We start from the raw sequence: 15577 nt of genomic DNA on the forward strand, positions 1-15577 counted from the left end.
TCTTTCTTCATATTGTTAAAGCTAGTTCTTTCCTTTGAACATGAAATATTTCATGAGGGTGTACTGAGACTTCAAATTCAGAACCATGGAGTTTTTAACCTAATCTCATCATTTATATGCTCTTTATATCTTTGTTCTCCCATACCAAATTGATTAGTTTTTAGGAAAAGTGATAGGCTAATTTGCTTTATGCAGCACTGCACACACAAAAGTTACAGAATATCATTTCTACTTCTACCACCAATAAGATTGCTTACAGAAAATGTCTTCTTTTTGTTACTGTCTTTGTTTCGGAGTTCTTATTCAGAGGTACAGAAAAATGACTGTGTTTGAAAATCACTCAGAATAGTTCCTCTCTGATAAATGGGTATGCTATTCCAGCTGGTTGTACTCTACTAAATTGCTTTCTTGAAGTTTAATCCTTGTTTTAAAACAATATAAAATATTTCTGCAGTTCAAAAGTCAAATATGCAAAATAAGAACCATTCAAAAGAGCCTAGGTCCTATTTCAGTCTTCTCCACTCTGTTTCCTCCTTCTCTCAGTAGTTCATCATTAAAAATACTTTGGACTCATTCTTCCATTTTTTGTACAAGCATTTGTACATATTTCATATCCTAACCAAAGAACTGGCCCCCAAATTCCTATGTGTTCTTTTCTGTCTCAGAGAGAGCTTATAACATTCTGTACCTGTGGTCTGATTGATGCAGTATCTTTTGTTAAGCCATATTCTACAGATTAGAACTGAAAGACGGTGATCTTTTACACAAGTCAGGGTTTTCTGAGATAGCAGATTATTTGGGTAGAAACCACTAGCTGTACACAAATTTTTAAAGACTTTCTAGAGAAGGAAGAAGCCATGCTGTTTGGCTCCAGAAAGTATAGTAGGAGCAATATGTAGAGTTTCTAGAAAACCAGATTTGAATTAGTTTGGTAAAACTACTCTCAGGTGGAACTCCAAAGATGGAATAGGCTTCCTCTTATGGTTTTAAGTTCTTGTCACTGGAGAGACCTGTATATCCTGTAAGGATTAAGGAGTTGGCATACATAATCATTTGGTGATTCTAATTTCTGGAGTTTTTCTCCAGTTTTATACATGGTATTCTGCCTAACAGGGCTGATAGTATAGTCTCTGGGTGATCACAATTTATTTATTCTAGGAGTCACTGACTTTCAAAGATGTGGCTATAGACTTCACATTGGAGGCCTGGAGACTGATGGACCCTACACAGAGGAACCTGCACAAGGATGTGATGCTGGAGAATGACAGGAATCTTGTCTCCCTGGGCGAGGTCAGTTCCTCTTCTGTGTTGATACATTTGCCCCCTTGACCCAGTTTACTGAGGACACAGAGCTTCTACAGTACCTAGCTGAATTTTAGTCTTGAGTTTAGGTGTCAGACTCTCTGAATCTTTGGAGAACATTGTTGGTCATCATGCTGTCCTTCATTAACTAAATGATATGCTTATTGTAGAATAACAAATGCAATGGAAATGTGTATTATGACAAAAAACTACATGGATTTCACATTTTTACACCAAAATAAGCTCCTACTGACGTGCTGTAACATGTCTGAATAGGTTCTAGTTTGAGGATAAGACATCAGTTTGAAAGGAGACCCTAACAGAGCACCTGGATTCCAAATTCTGCTAAAATTGAAACAAAACAAACATCATATTTATGGTGAAGCATGGGGTAGAAGAATGATGAAATCATTCATGTTTATGAAAAGTTTTCAGGGGGGCTGGTACCATGGCACAGTAGATTAATCCTGCATCTGCAATGCCGGCATCCCATATGGATGCCACTTCTCGACCCTGTTGCTCCTCTTCCAGTCCAGCGCTCTGCTATGGCCCGGGAAAGCAGTGGAAGATGGCCCAAGTCCTTGAGCCCCTGTACCTGTGTGAGAGACCCTCAAGAAGCTCCTGGCTCCTGGCTTCTGATTGGCTCAGCTCTGGTCATTGCAGCCATTTGGGGAGTGAACCAACAAAAGGAAGGCCTTTCTCTCTGTCTCTTCCTCTCACTGTCTGTGACTCTCCCTCTCAAATAAATAGATAAAATTAAAAAAGAAAAAAAAAAGAAAGGTTTTTGGGGACAGTGCCTCCAGAGAAATCAGTTTACAAATAGAAAACTCATTTTAAGAAGCAGCAAGGTGAACACATTAGCAGCAGACAATCCATGACAATTTGCAAGGGAAAAATTAACCTTGCTTGTGCTTGAATTAAAGAGGACTGACAGTAGCACCAACAGTCTGCCTAGCTCTGACTGAAAAACAAAGTGGAGCAGACTTTGCACTCGATCCCCAGGTCAGCCCCAGATAAGAGCAGAGGCTACCACAGAAAATTGTAAAACTGGATCAAGATCATTTCTTTCGAGAATTGTAAAAGGAGATGAAACATTGCTTTACCAGGATGATCCAGAAGACACAGCACAGTCAAAGCGACGACTACTGAAGGTGGAAGTGGTCTCGTTAGAGCAAAGGTCATGGCAGCTGGTTTCTGGGATGCGTAAGGCATTTTGCTTGTTGACTTTCTCTGAGAGGCTGAAGAACAACAACATCTGCTTACAGAGTGTTTTTGAGAAAGTTGGTCAAAGCTCAGCCAAAAAACGATGCCGGAAAGCTTTCCCGGAGTGTCCTTCACCACAGTACTGCTCCTCCTCATCCCGCTCGTCGAACAAGGGCGGTTTTGTGAGTGTTTGTAGGGAAATCATCAGGCTTCCACCTGACACTCCTTCTGACTTGTTTTTGTTTCCTAATCTTAAAAGATCTTTAAAGAATGCCCATTTTTCTTCAGTTAAAAAGCTATAGTGATGTGGTTAAAATCCCAGAGCTCTCAGTTCTTTCATGTTGGACCAAGTGGCTGGTATCCTTGTTTACAAGTATCTTCAACTTGTAAGCTCATGTTGAGAAATCACATTTTATTTTTTGTGTCTTTTAATTCCATTTATCGTGAACTTTTTGAAGTCCTTTCATATGTTTTGTTGGAATCTAGTTCCAAAGTTATTCTCATCTATTCCATAAAGGAATTATCAGTGCTTCTAAAAAGAAAGAACACAAATGTGTTCATTTTCTTTTTAATTAATAATTAATTTGAAAAACAGAATGAGCGAGAGGGAAAGAAATCTTCCATCTACTTGTCACTCTCCCGATGTCTCACAGCCAGAGCTGGACCAAGCTGAAGCCAGGAATCCAGAACTCAGCCTAGGTCTCCCACATGGATGACAGGGACCCAACTACTTGAGCCATCACCTGTTACCTCCCAGGGTGTACATTGGAAATGGAGACAGCATTCAAACCCAGGCCTCTGATAGGATGGGGGTGTCCCAAGCAGTATCTTGACCACTATGACAAACACCTACACCTGTTTTTTAAAAAATATTTATTTATTTAAAAATAAGAATTCTGCCAGCGCTGTGGCTCAACAGGCTAATCCTCCGCCTTGCAGCGCCAGCCCACCAGGTTCTAGTCCCGGTCGGGGCGCCGGATTCTGTCCCAGTTGCCCCTTTTCCAGGCCAGCTCTCTGCTGTGGCCAGGGAGTGCAGTGGAGGATGGCCTAAGTTCTTAGGCCCTGCACCCCATGGGAGACCAGGATAAACACCTGGCTCCTGCCATCGGATCAGCGCGGTGCGCCGGCCACAGTGTGCCAGCCGCAGCGGCCATTGGAGGGTGAACCAAAGGCAAAGGAAGACCTTTCTCTCTGTCTCTCTCTCTCTCACTGTCCACTCTGGCTGTCAAAAAAAAAAAAAAAAAAGAAAAAAGAAAAAGAAAATAAGAATTCCAGAGAGGCAGGGGAGGGGCGGCCCTCCATTTGCTGACTCACTCCCCAGATGACCACAACAGGTGGAGCTGTGCCAACCCGAAGCCAGGAGCCAGAAGCTTCCTCCAGGTCTCCCATACAAGGACCCAAGGACTTGGGCCATCCTCTGCTGATTTCCCAGGCCACAGCAGAGAGCTGGATTTGAAGTAGATTGCCCACTACGCCACAGTGCTGGCCCCCCCATTTTGAATCTTTCCCATGATTCATTATCACATGAAACCATAGTATTAAGCTCTCTTGAGATAAATACCTTTATAATTCCCTAGATTGTTACTGTGCAATAGAATGTTCTGCTATGGTAGAAATCTGGGAACCAACGCTGTGACATAGTAGGCTCTAAGCCTCCGCCTATTGCACTGGAATTCCATATGGATGCCGGTTCATGTCCCGGCTGCTCCTCTTCCAATCCAGCTCTCTGCTATGGCCTGTGAATGCAGTGGAAGATGACCCAAGTCCTTGGGCCCTGCGCCCGCATGGGAGACCTGGAAGAAGCTCCTAGCTCCTAGCTTTGGATCAGCTCAGCTCAGGTCGTTGCAGGCAGTTAGGAAGTGAACCATCGGATGGAAGACCTCTCTATCTCTCCCTCACTCTCTCTGTAACTCTACCATTCAAATGAATAAAAATAAATCTAAAAAACAGAAATCTATGGGGCCAGCGCTGTGGCGCAGCAGGTTAACGCCCTGGCCTGAAGTGCTAGCATCCCATATGGGTGCTGGTTCAAGACTCGGCTGCTCGATTTCCAATCCAGCTCTCTGCTATAACCTGGGAAAGCAGTATAGGATGGCCCAAGTCTTTGGGCCCCTGCACCCACATGGGAGAACCGGAGGAAGCTCCTGGCTCTGGTTCAGCACAGCTCCAGCTGTTGAAGCCAATTGGAAAGTAAACCATCGGATGGAAGACGTTTCTCTCTTTCTCTCTCTCTCTCTGTGCCTGCCTCTCCCCTCTCTGTGTAACTCTGACTTTCAAATAAATAAATAAATCCTAAAACAAAAACAAAAACAAAACAGAAACCTGTATCTCTGCTAGCCTGTATTGCACATTCAAGCCACTTGTGGCTTTTGAGCAGTTCAAATTTGCTCCACCTAAAGAACTGGAGTTTTAATTTAAGTCTGGTTTAAACTGCCATACGTTGTTATTAGCAGCTGTATTGGACAGTGCAGCTCTATATCTTCCAGTAATAGCCACTCTACGTAGAAAATTGAGAACTGAGACTGAATTTGTCAGTAGTTCTCACAACATCAATCAAATCCTATTTATTTATTTTTGAACAGGGCTTGCAGTTTCCAAACCAGATATGATATCTCATTTGGAGAATGGACAATGGTGAGAGAAATTTCAAGAGGCCCCTATCCAGGTAAATTAATCAGAATCATGAAAAAGGTTTTATTTCAAATAATATCATTGGGGAATGTTCAACGGTATATCTGAAATATTTGGGGTGTACCTCTGCTCAACGTTGTCGCAAAGGAAAAAATCCCCCCCCCCCCCCGCTGCCCCATCCTCTTCCTCTCTGCCTCTCCTCTCTCTGTTCTCTACTTTTGGTTTCCTATCCCCTCCTACTCTGCTTTCTAAATTTTCAGAATTTTTTCTTCCTTTTTATTAGAACATGCACAAATATCCCTATCACTTTATCCTTTCCAGTTAATTCTGTTTTTCTTATTTGTTTCACCATTATCTGGCCTTCCTTCATTTCCTAAAAAAGCTTTCTTATGCTAACCTTATTTCTTTTAAGCTAAATCTGTTTGTTTTCAGCTAAACCTAGTCCAAACTAAAGCTTAAGGTTTAATTTTTTACTTGCAAGCCTGCTGAAATTTTGAGGGGCTCTTTCTCCCCTCCAGTTCTTCACTAATTGAGAGTACAAACAAGAAATCAATCAGTTGAGAATCAAAATGCAGTACTTACTTAGTATTTAATGCCTTTTTGTTTTAAGACAAGCTGGAGAATATGAAAGAGTAACTGGGGTGGGGGTGAACGTGTTTCCCTCAGATCAGGTGGACAAGGGCGGCTTCTGGAGACAGGACTTTTAAACTGGGCCATGAAGGGTCAGAAGCAGCCATCCTGGGGAAGTGGAGAGATCATCTTGCCAGGCAATGGGAATAGCAATGCAAAATACCTGATAGGAGAAGGATTGTAATACATCCTAGAAATCAGAGGGATTTGCTGCTATGGAAGCTCAAAGGAGGGGGAGACTGGGAGGGAGTAAGGCTGGAGCTGGGGGGAAGCTGCCCCTGCAGGGCTTTGTAGATGATGGTCAGGAGCTTGGGTTCTAATCTGAGTGAGTGCAGAGCATGGAATATTTCAATGAAAGACTATTAGGAAACCACTCTGTTTGAGGGGCATAAAGCAGGCTAGGCTAAGAGGTTGTTCAAACAGTATAGGCAAGATAGTAACTTGGCTAGGATCATGGTCTTGGAAAGACAAGTGGATTCTAGTTCTTATCTTTGTTAATGGTTTTTGCCTTAGGGTCTGTTTTGTCATTTTTTTTTTTTTTTGACAGGCAGAGTTAGAGAGAGAGAGAAAGGTCTTCCCTCCGTTGGTTCACTCCCCAAATGGCCTCTACAGCTGGTGTGTTTCCTGAAGTATTGTTTAGAGGGAGAGGGAGAAAAGCCCCATTTGGAAACAGTAAGCACTCATTACTAGATTAACATCCAGAATATATAAGGTGCTCAAGAAATTTAACAATAAAACACACTCCAGTTAAAAAATGAACAAATGGCATGAACAAGCATTTTTCAATGGGTGAAATAAAAGTGACCAACAGACAGATGACAAAAAATGCAGGATCGCTGTCATCAGGGAAATGCAAATAAAAATCACAATGAGGTGTCACCTCTCCCAGGTAGCATGGCTATCATCCATAAATCAAAAATGACAAATGCTGGCCTTAATCATAAGTATTCTGAAACAAGCATAAAACTATCACTCATTTATCTAGATTTCTATTGTCTTTCTAATGTATTCATCATAGTCTGTTTCTTTTTTTTTTTCTCATTTCCCTCTTTTTAAACATGACATTTTTCTAGAGTGCAATCTTTGATATTCTTTCTAATGACTTTTACTACCGTGTATGTACTAATGATTTCCAAATTTGTATCTCTAGCCCAGGAACCCTCCTTCATTTCAGATTAGTATATCACACTGCCTACTTGAGATCTCTCTTTGGATATCTATTGTGTATTTAAATCCTAAGAAGTCCAAAATGTTACTAATGTTATTCTTTATCATACCTTATATATTCTTCCTACTTAAAACCCTTAAAAGTAAAAATCTACTTTTAAAAAATTACTTTTCAAAATTAGTTTTAAAAGTAAAATCTACTGTACATGTTAAAACCTGTCTGCTGGCCAGAAGTCCTGGATTTGAACTGAGGGTCTGCTGCCGGTGGGCTGAGTTTAGGCAAATCACTTGGCCTTCTTGTACCTAGTTACTTCCTTTACAAGATGCCTAGTATGCTACCTACCTCAGAGAGGATTAACAATGGTTTAACACAGGAGCAACGCTTAATGCAACACTTTGTAATTCTGCATTATGTACTGAAAAATCTATTATCATCAACACAAAGGGTTTCTCTCGTACTGACACCTTCCAAAATAGATTTTAGTGACACAGAATCTTGAAAATAGCAATGATGATCAAACCTGATTTATTTATTCCTGCATATGATAAAAGTAAGACTCTTTTCTCTTTTGCTTTGTTAGAAAGTTTGACATAAAATTATTTATTGTTGGTATTGTATTTTCCTTGCTCCTACATGTTGCTCTTGAAGTTACTATTTTAAATTGTTTCACATAAGAAAAATGAAGTGTTTCTTTAAGTGTATATGGAATTAAAATATATGGAATTCCTGGCCCTGCTGTTCCAGCTGGACTGGGCCGCACCCAGCAAGGCCAACACCCTCTTTCACAGCAACTCTGTGGCCTCCAACTCCATGGAGTCTTTTCTGAAGGTGGGGGTTGCGGTATATGCATGGCGTGCTGCGCACCATCCTTGACAGGGTGTTTGAAGAGAAGTATGTGGAGCTGGACCCCAGCAAGGTGGAAGTTAAGGACGAAGGGGACTGCAGGCTGCACCGCCCACAGACCAAGGCTGAGGTGCTGGAGCAGGGTGCACAGACGCTGCGCGCCCACCTGAGGGCGCTGCTGAGCGCATACTGTCGCTCCGTTCACGCATGCCCCGCCATGGCCGTGCCACCTTCCTTCCGTTCTTCCTGCGCGTGCACGTGTGTGAGCGCTTCCCCAGCGCCCAGCAGGAGAACCTGCCACTCCTCACCGCCACCAGCTTCCTGTGTGTGCGCTTCTTCTCTCTGGCTATCATGTCGCCCAAGCTCTTCCTCCTGTAGGAGCAGCACGCGGACGCCGGTACCGGTCGCACCCTGCTCCTCTGGCCCAGGCTGTTCAGAACGCTGGCAGCATGGACATGCTGGCGCCCAGGGCCGAGGAGGCGTGGATGGAGCCTCTGCAGCCCACAGTGCGCCGGGCGTGGGCCGCTGAGGGACTTAGTCACCGAGCTCAGGACATGGAGGAGCAGGAGGAGCTGCACCTGCAGCCGCTCTGAGCTTGCAGGTGCTGCCGCTGAAGGAGGGGCCACTCTTCCTCCACAGGACCAAGGCCGAGGGCCCCCTGGCCGCCTCCTTCAAGAAGCTCCGCGTCTCCCTCCCCACCGAGGCCCTCAGCCGCGCCCAGACGCCCGGCTCCAGGAACAGCGCCCTTGTCAAGCTAGCCCACATCCAGGCGGCCGAAAAGGTTGAGGAGAAGAGCTTGGGCAGCTCCCGCGTCCTGAGGGTCATCTACAAGGAGGACGCGGGCGGCCCCAAACTGCCCCCTGCAGTGCAAGTGTGTGAATGAGCTGAGCCATGTCTGTGGGGCTGCGGAAGTGAGCGCCAACAACCCGGCCTTCTGGTCTCCTGCCACCCCGGAGTCTTGCGGAGCTGTGGCCACCAGAGGGACAAGTCAGGTGGGGGCTGCTACAGGACGCGGGTGCGGGGGACCCTGCGACACTGGAGCGACCCTCTGGACCACGACCTGGAGGCCCAGCTCCTCTCCTGGCACCTGCGCAGCGTGGAGCCTGCGCCACGGGGAAGTGTCGGGAGCTGTCTGCAAGATCCAATATGAAATATGGAATTAAGTGCTGTTAATTTTGGTGCAAAAAATTTCCTAAATGATAGTTCTTTCATACTAAACATTGTCCATTGAATGGTAAGGACCCCTTGTGTTTATGGTCTTAAATATTTTTTAACCAAATGAGCAGAGTATGTGAAACCTTGTCATGTTTGTTTGTCTTCAGTTTCTTCTATGAAGCCCACAGTCAGGAGCCTCTCTGCCCAGCCATGATGTTTCAAGTGAGTATTCCATGCTTTGTCAGATTTTTGGAGTTCTATGATCATAAGCACAGCCTAATATAAATGCATTTTCATTAATCACCAAATTCTTCATATTATTTACGATAACTCCTTGTCCACCAGTAGCCCCACACAGGCATTAATCTAAACTCTATCTCCAGAGATCGGCCATTCTTTTGAATATGCTACAGTGTGTGGGGTTTTGCTTCTGATTTCCTCGCTTTCTTAAAATATTTTGACTTTCATTATTATTGTGGTCTTTTGTTTCTTAATTGATGTGTATTGCCAAATAGTATGCCATTATAAAAGATATACTGCACACTTTTTTTTCTTACACATTAGTATTTGGGTTGCTTTCATATTTGGCTTTCATGAATACTGCTGCAGTGAGCCTTTATGGGCATGTTGATTTTGTATCTTTTAGTGGCATACCTGGGGGATAAACTACTGAGGCGATAAGCAGTCCTATGTAGAACAAGCTGAGAAACTGCCAGATTACTGTCCATAGTGGCTGCACTGGAAGTTTATGAGGGTTCCATGCTCTTCATGTCCCTGGCAACATTTATCTGTGGTTGAATCAGTCATTTTACTGTATAGGAATTGATATATTTCCCTAGATTTGATTGCATTTCTAATAACTAATAGTAATCATATTTTTGCTGTATTAAAATGTCTTACTGAAATCCCTGCTTTGTTTTAAAAATTGTGTTCTTGTATTTTTCTCTTCTAATATAAAATCCATTTTTTTAAATTTCTTAGTAATATTTTCAATTTTATGCTACGTTGAATGCTAATGCTAATTGTATTTTCATGATGTTCATTGCTACTGCACAGAAATATGATTGATGCTTTTATCTTTATATTCTGAACATCTGAGTTTTTCTTAAGGATTTTAGTGAATACCTCAGAATGTCTTTTGCTTGTAAATGTGTCTTAGATATTACAAGTCATGTTTGCTCTTTTGTATGCAATCTGGAGTTTTTTTCTTTTGTGTGTGTGATTTCTTTAGCACAATGTTCCATTACACTGTTGAATAGAAGTGTTAAAATATCTATGCCTATTTCTGTGTTGCTGTGTGTATCACATCCTAAAGTACCTTTTGTATGGCTGGAAGAGCGGTGACAAACTCTTTCAATTTCTGTTTGTTATGGAAGTTCTTTATTTCACCTTCATTCATAAATGAGAGCTTTGCAGAGTGTAGTATTCTGGGTTGACATTTTTTTTTTTCTCTTAAGACTTGGAATATATCTTGCCATTCTTTCCTAGCCTGTAGGGTTTCTGATGAGAAGTCTAATGTGAGTCTAATTGGAGAACCTCTGAAAGTAAACTGGGTGTTTCTCTGGTGCACATTTTACAATCTTTGTGTTGTCACAATGCAGATCTTTTCTGTTCATACCCTTAGTTTTTCTGTGTGCTTCCTGTACTTGGACATCCCTTCCTTTCTCCAAATTAGGCAAGTTTTCTCTAATTATTTAACTAAATAGGCATTTTAATCCATTCTCTCTTTTCACACCTTCAGAAATTCATAAAGCCTGTATGTTGGGTCATTTCATAGTATCACATAAATCTCTGACACTGTTTTAAGCTTTCTAATTTCTTCTTCTTGTTGGTTTTTTTTTTTGAGCAGTATATTAAATTTCCAGAGATTTGTCTTCTAACTCATATTTTTCTTGTGCCTCATCAAGTCTGTTTTTAAGTCTTTCCACTGTATTTTGTATTTGTTCAAATGAATTCTTCATATTCAATATTTCATTTTGATTTCAAATTAAAATCTCAATTTCACAGGGAAACTTTTCTTTTTTCTTATGTACAGATTTCTTGTTTTTTTAAAAAAAGATTATTTATTTGAAAGTCAAAGTTACACAGAGAAGGAGAGGCAGAGAGAGAAAGAAATAGAGGTCTTCAATATGGGGCTCACTCCCCAGTTGGCCACAAGGGCTGGAGCTGCGCCGATCCAAAGCTAGGAACCAGGATTCTGCTCCACGTCCCCACATGGGGGACTTGGTCTTGCGGTGGACATGCAGGGACCCAAGGTCTTGGGCCATCTTCCACTGATATCCCAGGCCACACAAGAGAGCTGGATCTGAAGTGCAGCAGCCAGGACACCTTCCGGCACCTGTATGGGATGCCAGCACTGCACACAACAGCTCCACCTGCTATGCCAAGACGCCTTCCTCTTATGGATTTCTTTAGTTCACAAATTTGTTTTTTTATCACTCACAATTCTGTGATCAATTTTTTGAATTCCATTTCTGGCATTTCTTTAATCACTTCTTCACATTCTATTATTGAAGAGTTTTATTCTTTTGGGATTGTCATAATCTTCTTTCTTGAATTGTTTCATTTATTATTATCATTTGTGGTGATACTTGTTTTTTTTTCCTCTGTGATGTATCTTTGAACTGTCTGTCTTTGGCTTAGGAGAGTGTCTGCTCTTTCAGTGAATACCCAGAGGTGAATGCTGGGTGTGGTTAGGGAGTTCTGCACAGTGCTTCAAGGTTAAGGGGATGTCCAGGGTGACACCCAAGATGGACATGGTAAATCTCTTTTTTATTAGAGGGGAGATTTGTTCTGTTCTGTTGGCATATTCTCCTGCTCACCTGCTCTCTTCAATGGAGAACAATACCTGTGTATGAGCCCCAGTGGGTATAGTTTTCATCCTCACCACCACAAGAACAACACAAAGAATCTATGCAGTCCTCCCTGTGAACATGGACTCTGCTGCAATGACCCCACCAGGAACTCAGGTAGCCCCATGCATGTGGAGCCACCCACAGTGATTGGCCAAAGGTCTTGACACACCCTGCACCCTCTCACACAGTCACCGTGTTTCCACAGTCCTGGCACCCTAGCATCCCACAGTCATGAGCATTCAGCCCCCGTCAGTTCTCCCATCCAGATGCAGGCGTCTCTTCCCTCAGCTGGTTGCTGGGCACACAGACATGAGCTGGTGCAGCTCTTACATATGTCCAAAATGATGCCCACCTTCTCTTGGCTAGTTACATAATGCCACTGCTGGATGACTGGGGAGAGAGAAATGTGTCCCCTTTTTTTCTTCCAAGTAGGCAGATACACTGTACCCCCCCCCCAGCCCAGTGCTCCAAACCAGGCCCATGCCAGGTTCTTCCCATAGCTTTATCACCAGTGACTTGGGCTGTTGCATTCTGGTCTCATCTCATTGCAGAGCTGGTGCAGAGGCCTTTGGCTACTGGGGTCCTGAGCTCTGTGCCTCATCACCCTCCACGTATGTCCACAGTGGCCCCCAATTTGCATGGAGTTTCCTCTGCTGTTGTCTCCCTTCCCCTTCCCAGAGATCGCACTCTATCCATTTTTTTTTAAAACTATATTCTCTTAGACTAGAGTGGTAAGCTTCCTTCCATGCTGCCATCTTGAATCCTCCCTTTGATTTTATTTTTGAGTTATTGTGGGTATTTGGATCCTTTTATATTCCATATGAATTTCTCTACAGTTTTTTAAGTTTTTCTGTTAAAAGTAACTACTGGGATGTTATAAAGAATCATTTGTATTTATAGGTCACTTAGAATCTTAATGAATTCACATATATATTTTATAATTCATGAACACACTAAAAATTTCTACATATTTTTTCAATCGTTAATACTTTCCATAATCCTTTATAAGTTTCAGTTTTTAGATATGTCATTTCCTTGATTTACTTCATTTTTAAGTATTTATTCCTTTTGATACTATTGAAAATCCAGTTTTCATTTCCCTTTAATTTATTTTTATTTTAAAAATATTTAAATAAAGTGAGTCTCTAGCTCTCGCTGGCAGCCCGGCGTACGTGCTCCGGCATCTTCAGTCACCCGCGGCCGCCATCGGCGCCGCTCGGGTTCCTCTAGGCTCGTCTGCGCCACAGCCGCCGCCGTCATAAGCCGCCATCATGGTGAAGCTCGCTAAGGCTGGTAAAAACCAAGGTGAGCCCAAGAAGATGGCTCCTCCTCCCAAGGAGGTAGAGGAAGATAGCGAAGACGAGGAGATGTCGGAAGATGACGAGGATGACAGCAGCGGAGAAGAGATAGTCATCCCACAGAAGAAGGGGAAGAAAGCTGCTGCGGCTCCAGCCAAGAAGGCGGTGGCTTCCCCAACAAAAAAGCCTGTGGTTGCCACTCCTGCCAAGAAAGCAGTCGTCACGCCAGATAAAAAGGGAGCTGCCGCCACGCCAGCAAAGAAGGCCGTGACCCCAGCCAAAGCAGTGGTGGCGTCGGGCAAGAAGGGGGCCGCGCTGGGCAAAGCAGTGGCAGCAGCCTCGGGGAAGAAGGGAGCGGTCCTCCCCGCCAAGGGGGCCAAGAATGGTAAGAACGCCAAGAAGGAGGACAGCGACGACGACGAGGACGAGGAGGACAGCGAGGACGACGAGGACGATGAGGAGGACGAGGAGGAGGAGTTTGAGCCGGTGGTGATGAAGGCAGCAGTGGCTGCCCCCGCCTCAGAGGACGAGGACGACGACGATGAGGACGAGGACGACGAGGAGGACAAGGACGAAGACGAGGAGGACGAGGACGACGACTCTGAAGAAGAAGCCATGGAGACCACACCAGCCAAAGGGAAGAAAGCTCCTGCAAAAGCTGCCCCCGTGAAGGCGAAGAGCGTGGCTGAGGAGGAGGAGGACGAGGATGAAGAGGATGAGGATGAGGAAGATGACGACGACGAGGAGGAGGAGGAGGAAGATGAGGAGGAGGAGGATGAAGAAGAGGAGGAGGAGGAGGAGGAAGAGCCTATCAAAGAAGCACCTGGAAAACGGAAGAAGGAAATGACCAAACAGAAGTCAGCTCCTGAAGCCAAGAAACAGAAAGTGGAAGCCACAGAACCAACCACATCTTTCAATCTGTTTGTTGGAAACCTGAATTCTAGCAAATCTGCTCCTGAATTAAAAACTGGTATCAGTGATGTTTTTGCTAAAAACGACCTTGCTGTTGTGGATGTCAGAATTGGCACAACCAGGAAGTTTGGCTATGTGGATTTTGAATCTGCTGAGGACCTAGAAAAAGCCTTGGAATTGACTGGTTTGAAAGTCTTTGGCAATGAAATTAAACTGGAGAAACCAAAAGGAAAAGACAGCAAGAAGGATCGAGATGCAAGAACACTTCTGGCCAAAAATCTCCCTTACAAAGTCACTCAGGATGAATTAAAAGAAGTGTTTGAAGATGCTGTGGAGATCAGACTGGTCAGCAAGGATGGGAAGAGTAAAGGGATTGCTTATATTGAATTTAAAACAGAAGCTGACGCAGAGAAAACCTTTGAGGAGAAGCAGGGAACAGAGATCGACGGGCGGTCTGTTTCCCTGTATTACACTGGAGAGAAAGGTCAAAACCAAGACCATAGAGGGGTAAAGAACAGCACCTGGAGCGGTGAATCAAAAACTCTGGTTTTGAGCAATCTCTCCTACAGTGCAACAGAAGAAACTCTCCAGGAAGTCTTTGAAAAGGTGACTTTTATCAAAGTGCCACAGAACCAAAATGGCAAATCTAAAGGGTATGCGTTTATAGAATTTGCCTCATTTGAAGATGCTAAGGAAGCTTTAAATTCCTGTAATAAAAGGGAAATTGAGGGCAGAGCCATCCGGCTGGAGTTGCAAGCACCCAGAGGGTCACCCAATGCAAGAAGCCAGCCAACCAAGACCTTGTTTGTCAAGGGTTTGTCTGAGGAGACCACCGAGGAGACGTTAAAGGAATCGTTTGACGGCTCTGTCCGGGCGAGGATAGTGACGGACCGGGAGACGGGATCCTCCAAAGGGTTTGGCTTCATAGACTTCAACAGTGAGGAGGACACCAAAGCCGCCAAGGAGGCCATGGAGGATGGGGAGACTGATGGCAACAAAGTCACTTTGGACTGGGCCAAGCCGAAGGGTGAAGGTGGCTTCGGGGGCCATGGCAGAGGCCGAGGTGGCTTTGGAGGCCGAGGTGGTGGCAGAGGAGGCCGTGGTGGATTTGGAGGCCACAGCCGGGGAGGCTTCGGAGGGCGAGGAGGGTTCCGAGGCGGCAGAGGCGGCGGCGGAGACCACAAGCCACAAGGAAAGAAGACGAAGTTTGAATAATTTCTTCTGTCCCTGTCTCCCTCTTCCATTTGAAAGAAAGGACTCTGGGGTTTTTACTCTGTTAACCTGCTCGATGACAGAGCCTTTTGAGGACATTCCAAGACAGTGTGCAGTCCTGTGGTCTGCTTGGAAGTCATATAGATAACATTTCAAGGGCGATACCCTGTCGGTTTTGACTGGATTTTCATATAAACTTTTTAAAGAGATGAGTGATAGAGCTAACCCTATCTGTAAGTTTTGAATCTACATTGTTTCATCCCATGTACAAAACTTTTTTTTCCTACAAATAGTTGGGTTTTTTTTCCCGTTGGGGGCTTGTAAAGGAAAACAGAATGTTTTATCATGATTTTTGCTTCAGTGACTTT

The 15577-nt window shown here is 43.9% G+C and overlaps 1 protein-coding gene, 1 long non-coding RNA gene and 1 pseudogene across 2 annotated transcripts; all 3 read left to right on the forward strand.

Annotated features, from left to right (window-relative positions):
* The first annotated feature begins 5137 nt into the window (after positions 1 to 5137).
* Positions 5138 to 9639, forward strand: LOC133754908 (uncharacterized). Its single transcript, XR_009865333.1, has 3 exons — positions 5138 to 5170; positions 9100 to 9154; positions 9579 to 9639. It is a non-coding gene; the product is annotated as an uncharacterized LOC133754908 (long non-coding RNA).
* LOC133754912 (ras GTPase-activating protein 4-like) lies at positions 7637 to 8927 on the forward strand (annotated as a pseudogene).
* Positions 9640 to 12934: 3295 nt separating the features above from the next.
* On the forward strand, positions 12935 to 15241 carry LOC133754907 (nucleolin-like). The gene has a single exon (XM_062185253.1). It carries the CDS (start codon positions 13059 to 13061, stop codon positions 15210 to 15212), a length of 2154 nt encoding a protein of 717 aa, XP_062041237.1. The 5' UTR covers positions 12935 to 13058; the 3' UTR covers positions 15213 to 15241.
* The last annotated feature ends 336 nt before the right edge of the window (positions 15242 to 15577 follow it).

This window comes from Lepus europaeus, unplaced genomic scaffold (assembly GCF_033115175.1).
Source record: "Lepus europaeus isolate LE1 unplaced genomic scaffold, mLepTim1.pri SCAFFOLD_30, whole genome shotgun sequence".
In the NCBI taxonomy this organism is placed as follows: Eukaryota; Metazoa; Chordata; class Mammalia; order Lagomorpha; family Leporidae; genus Lepus; species Lepus europaeus.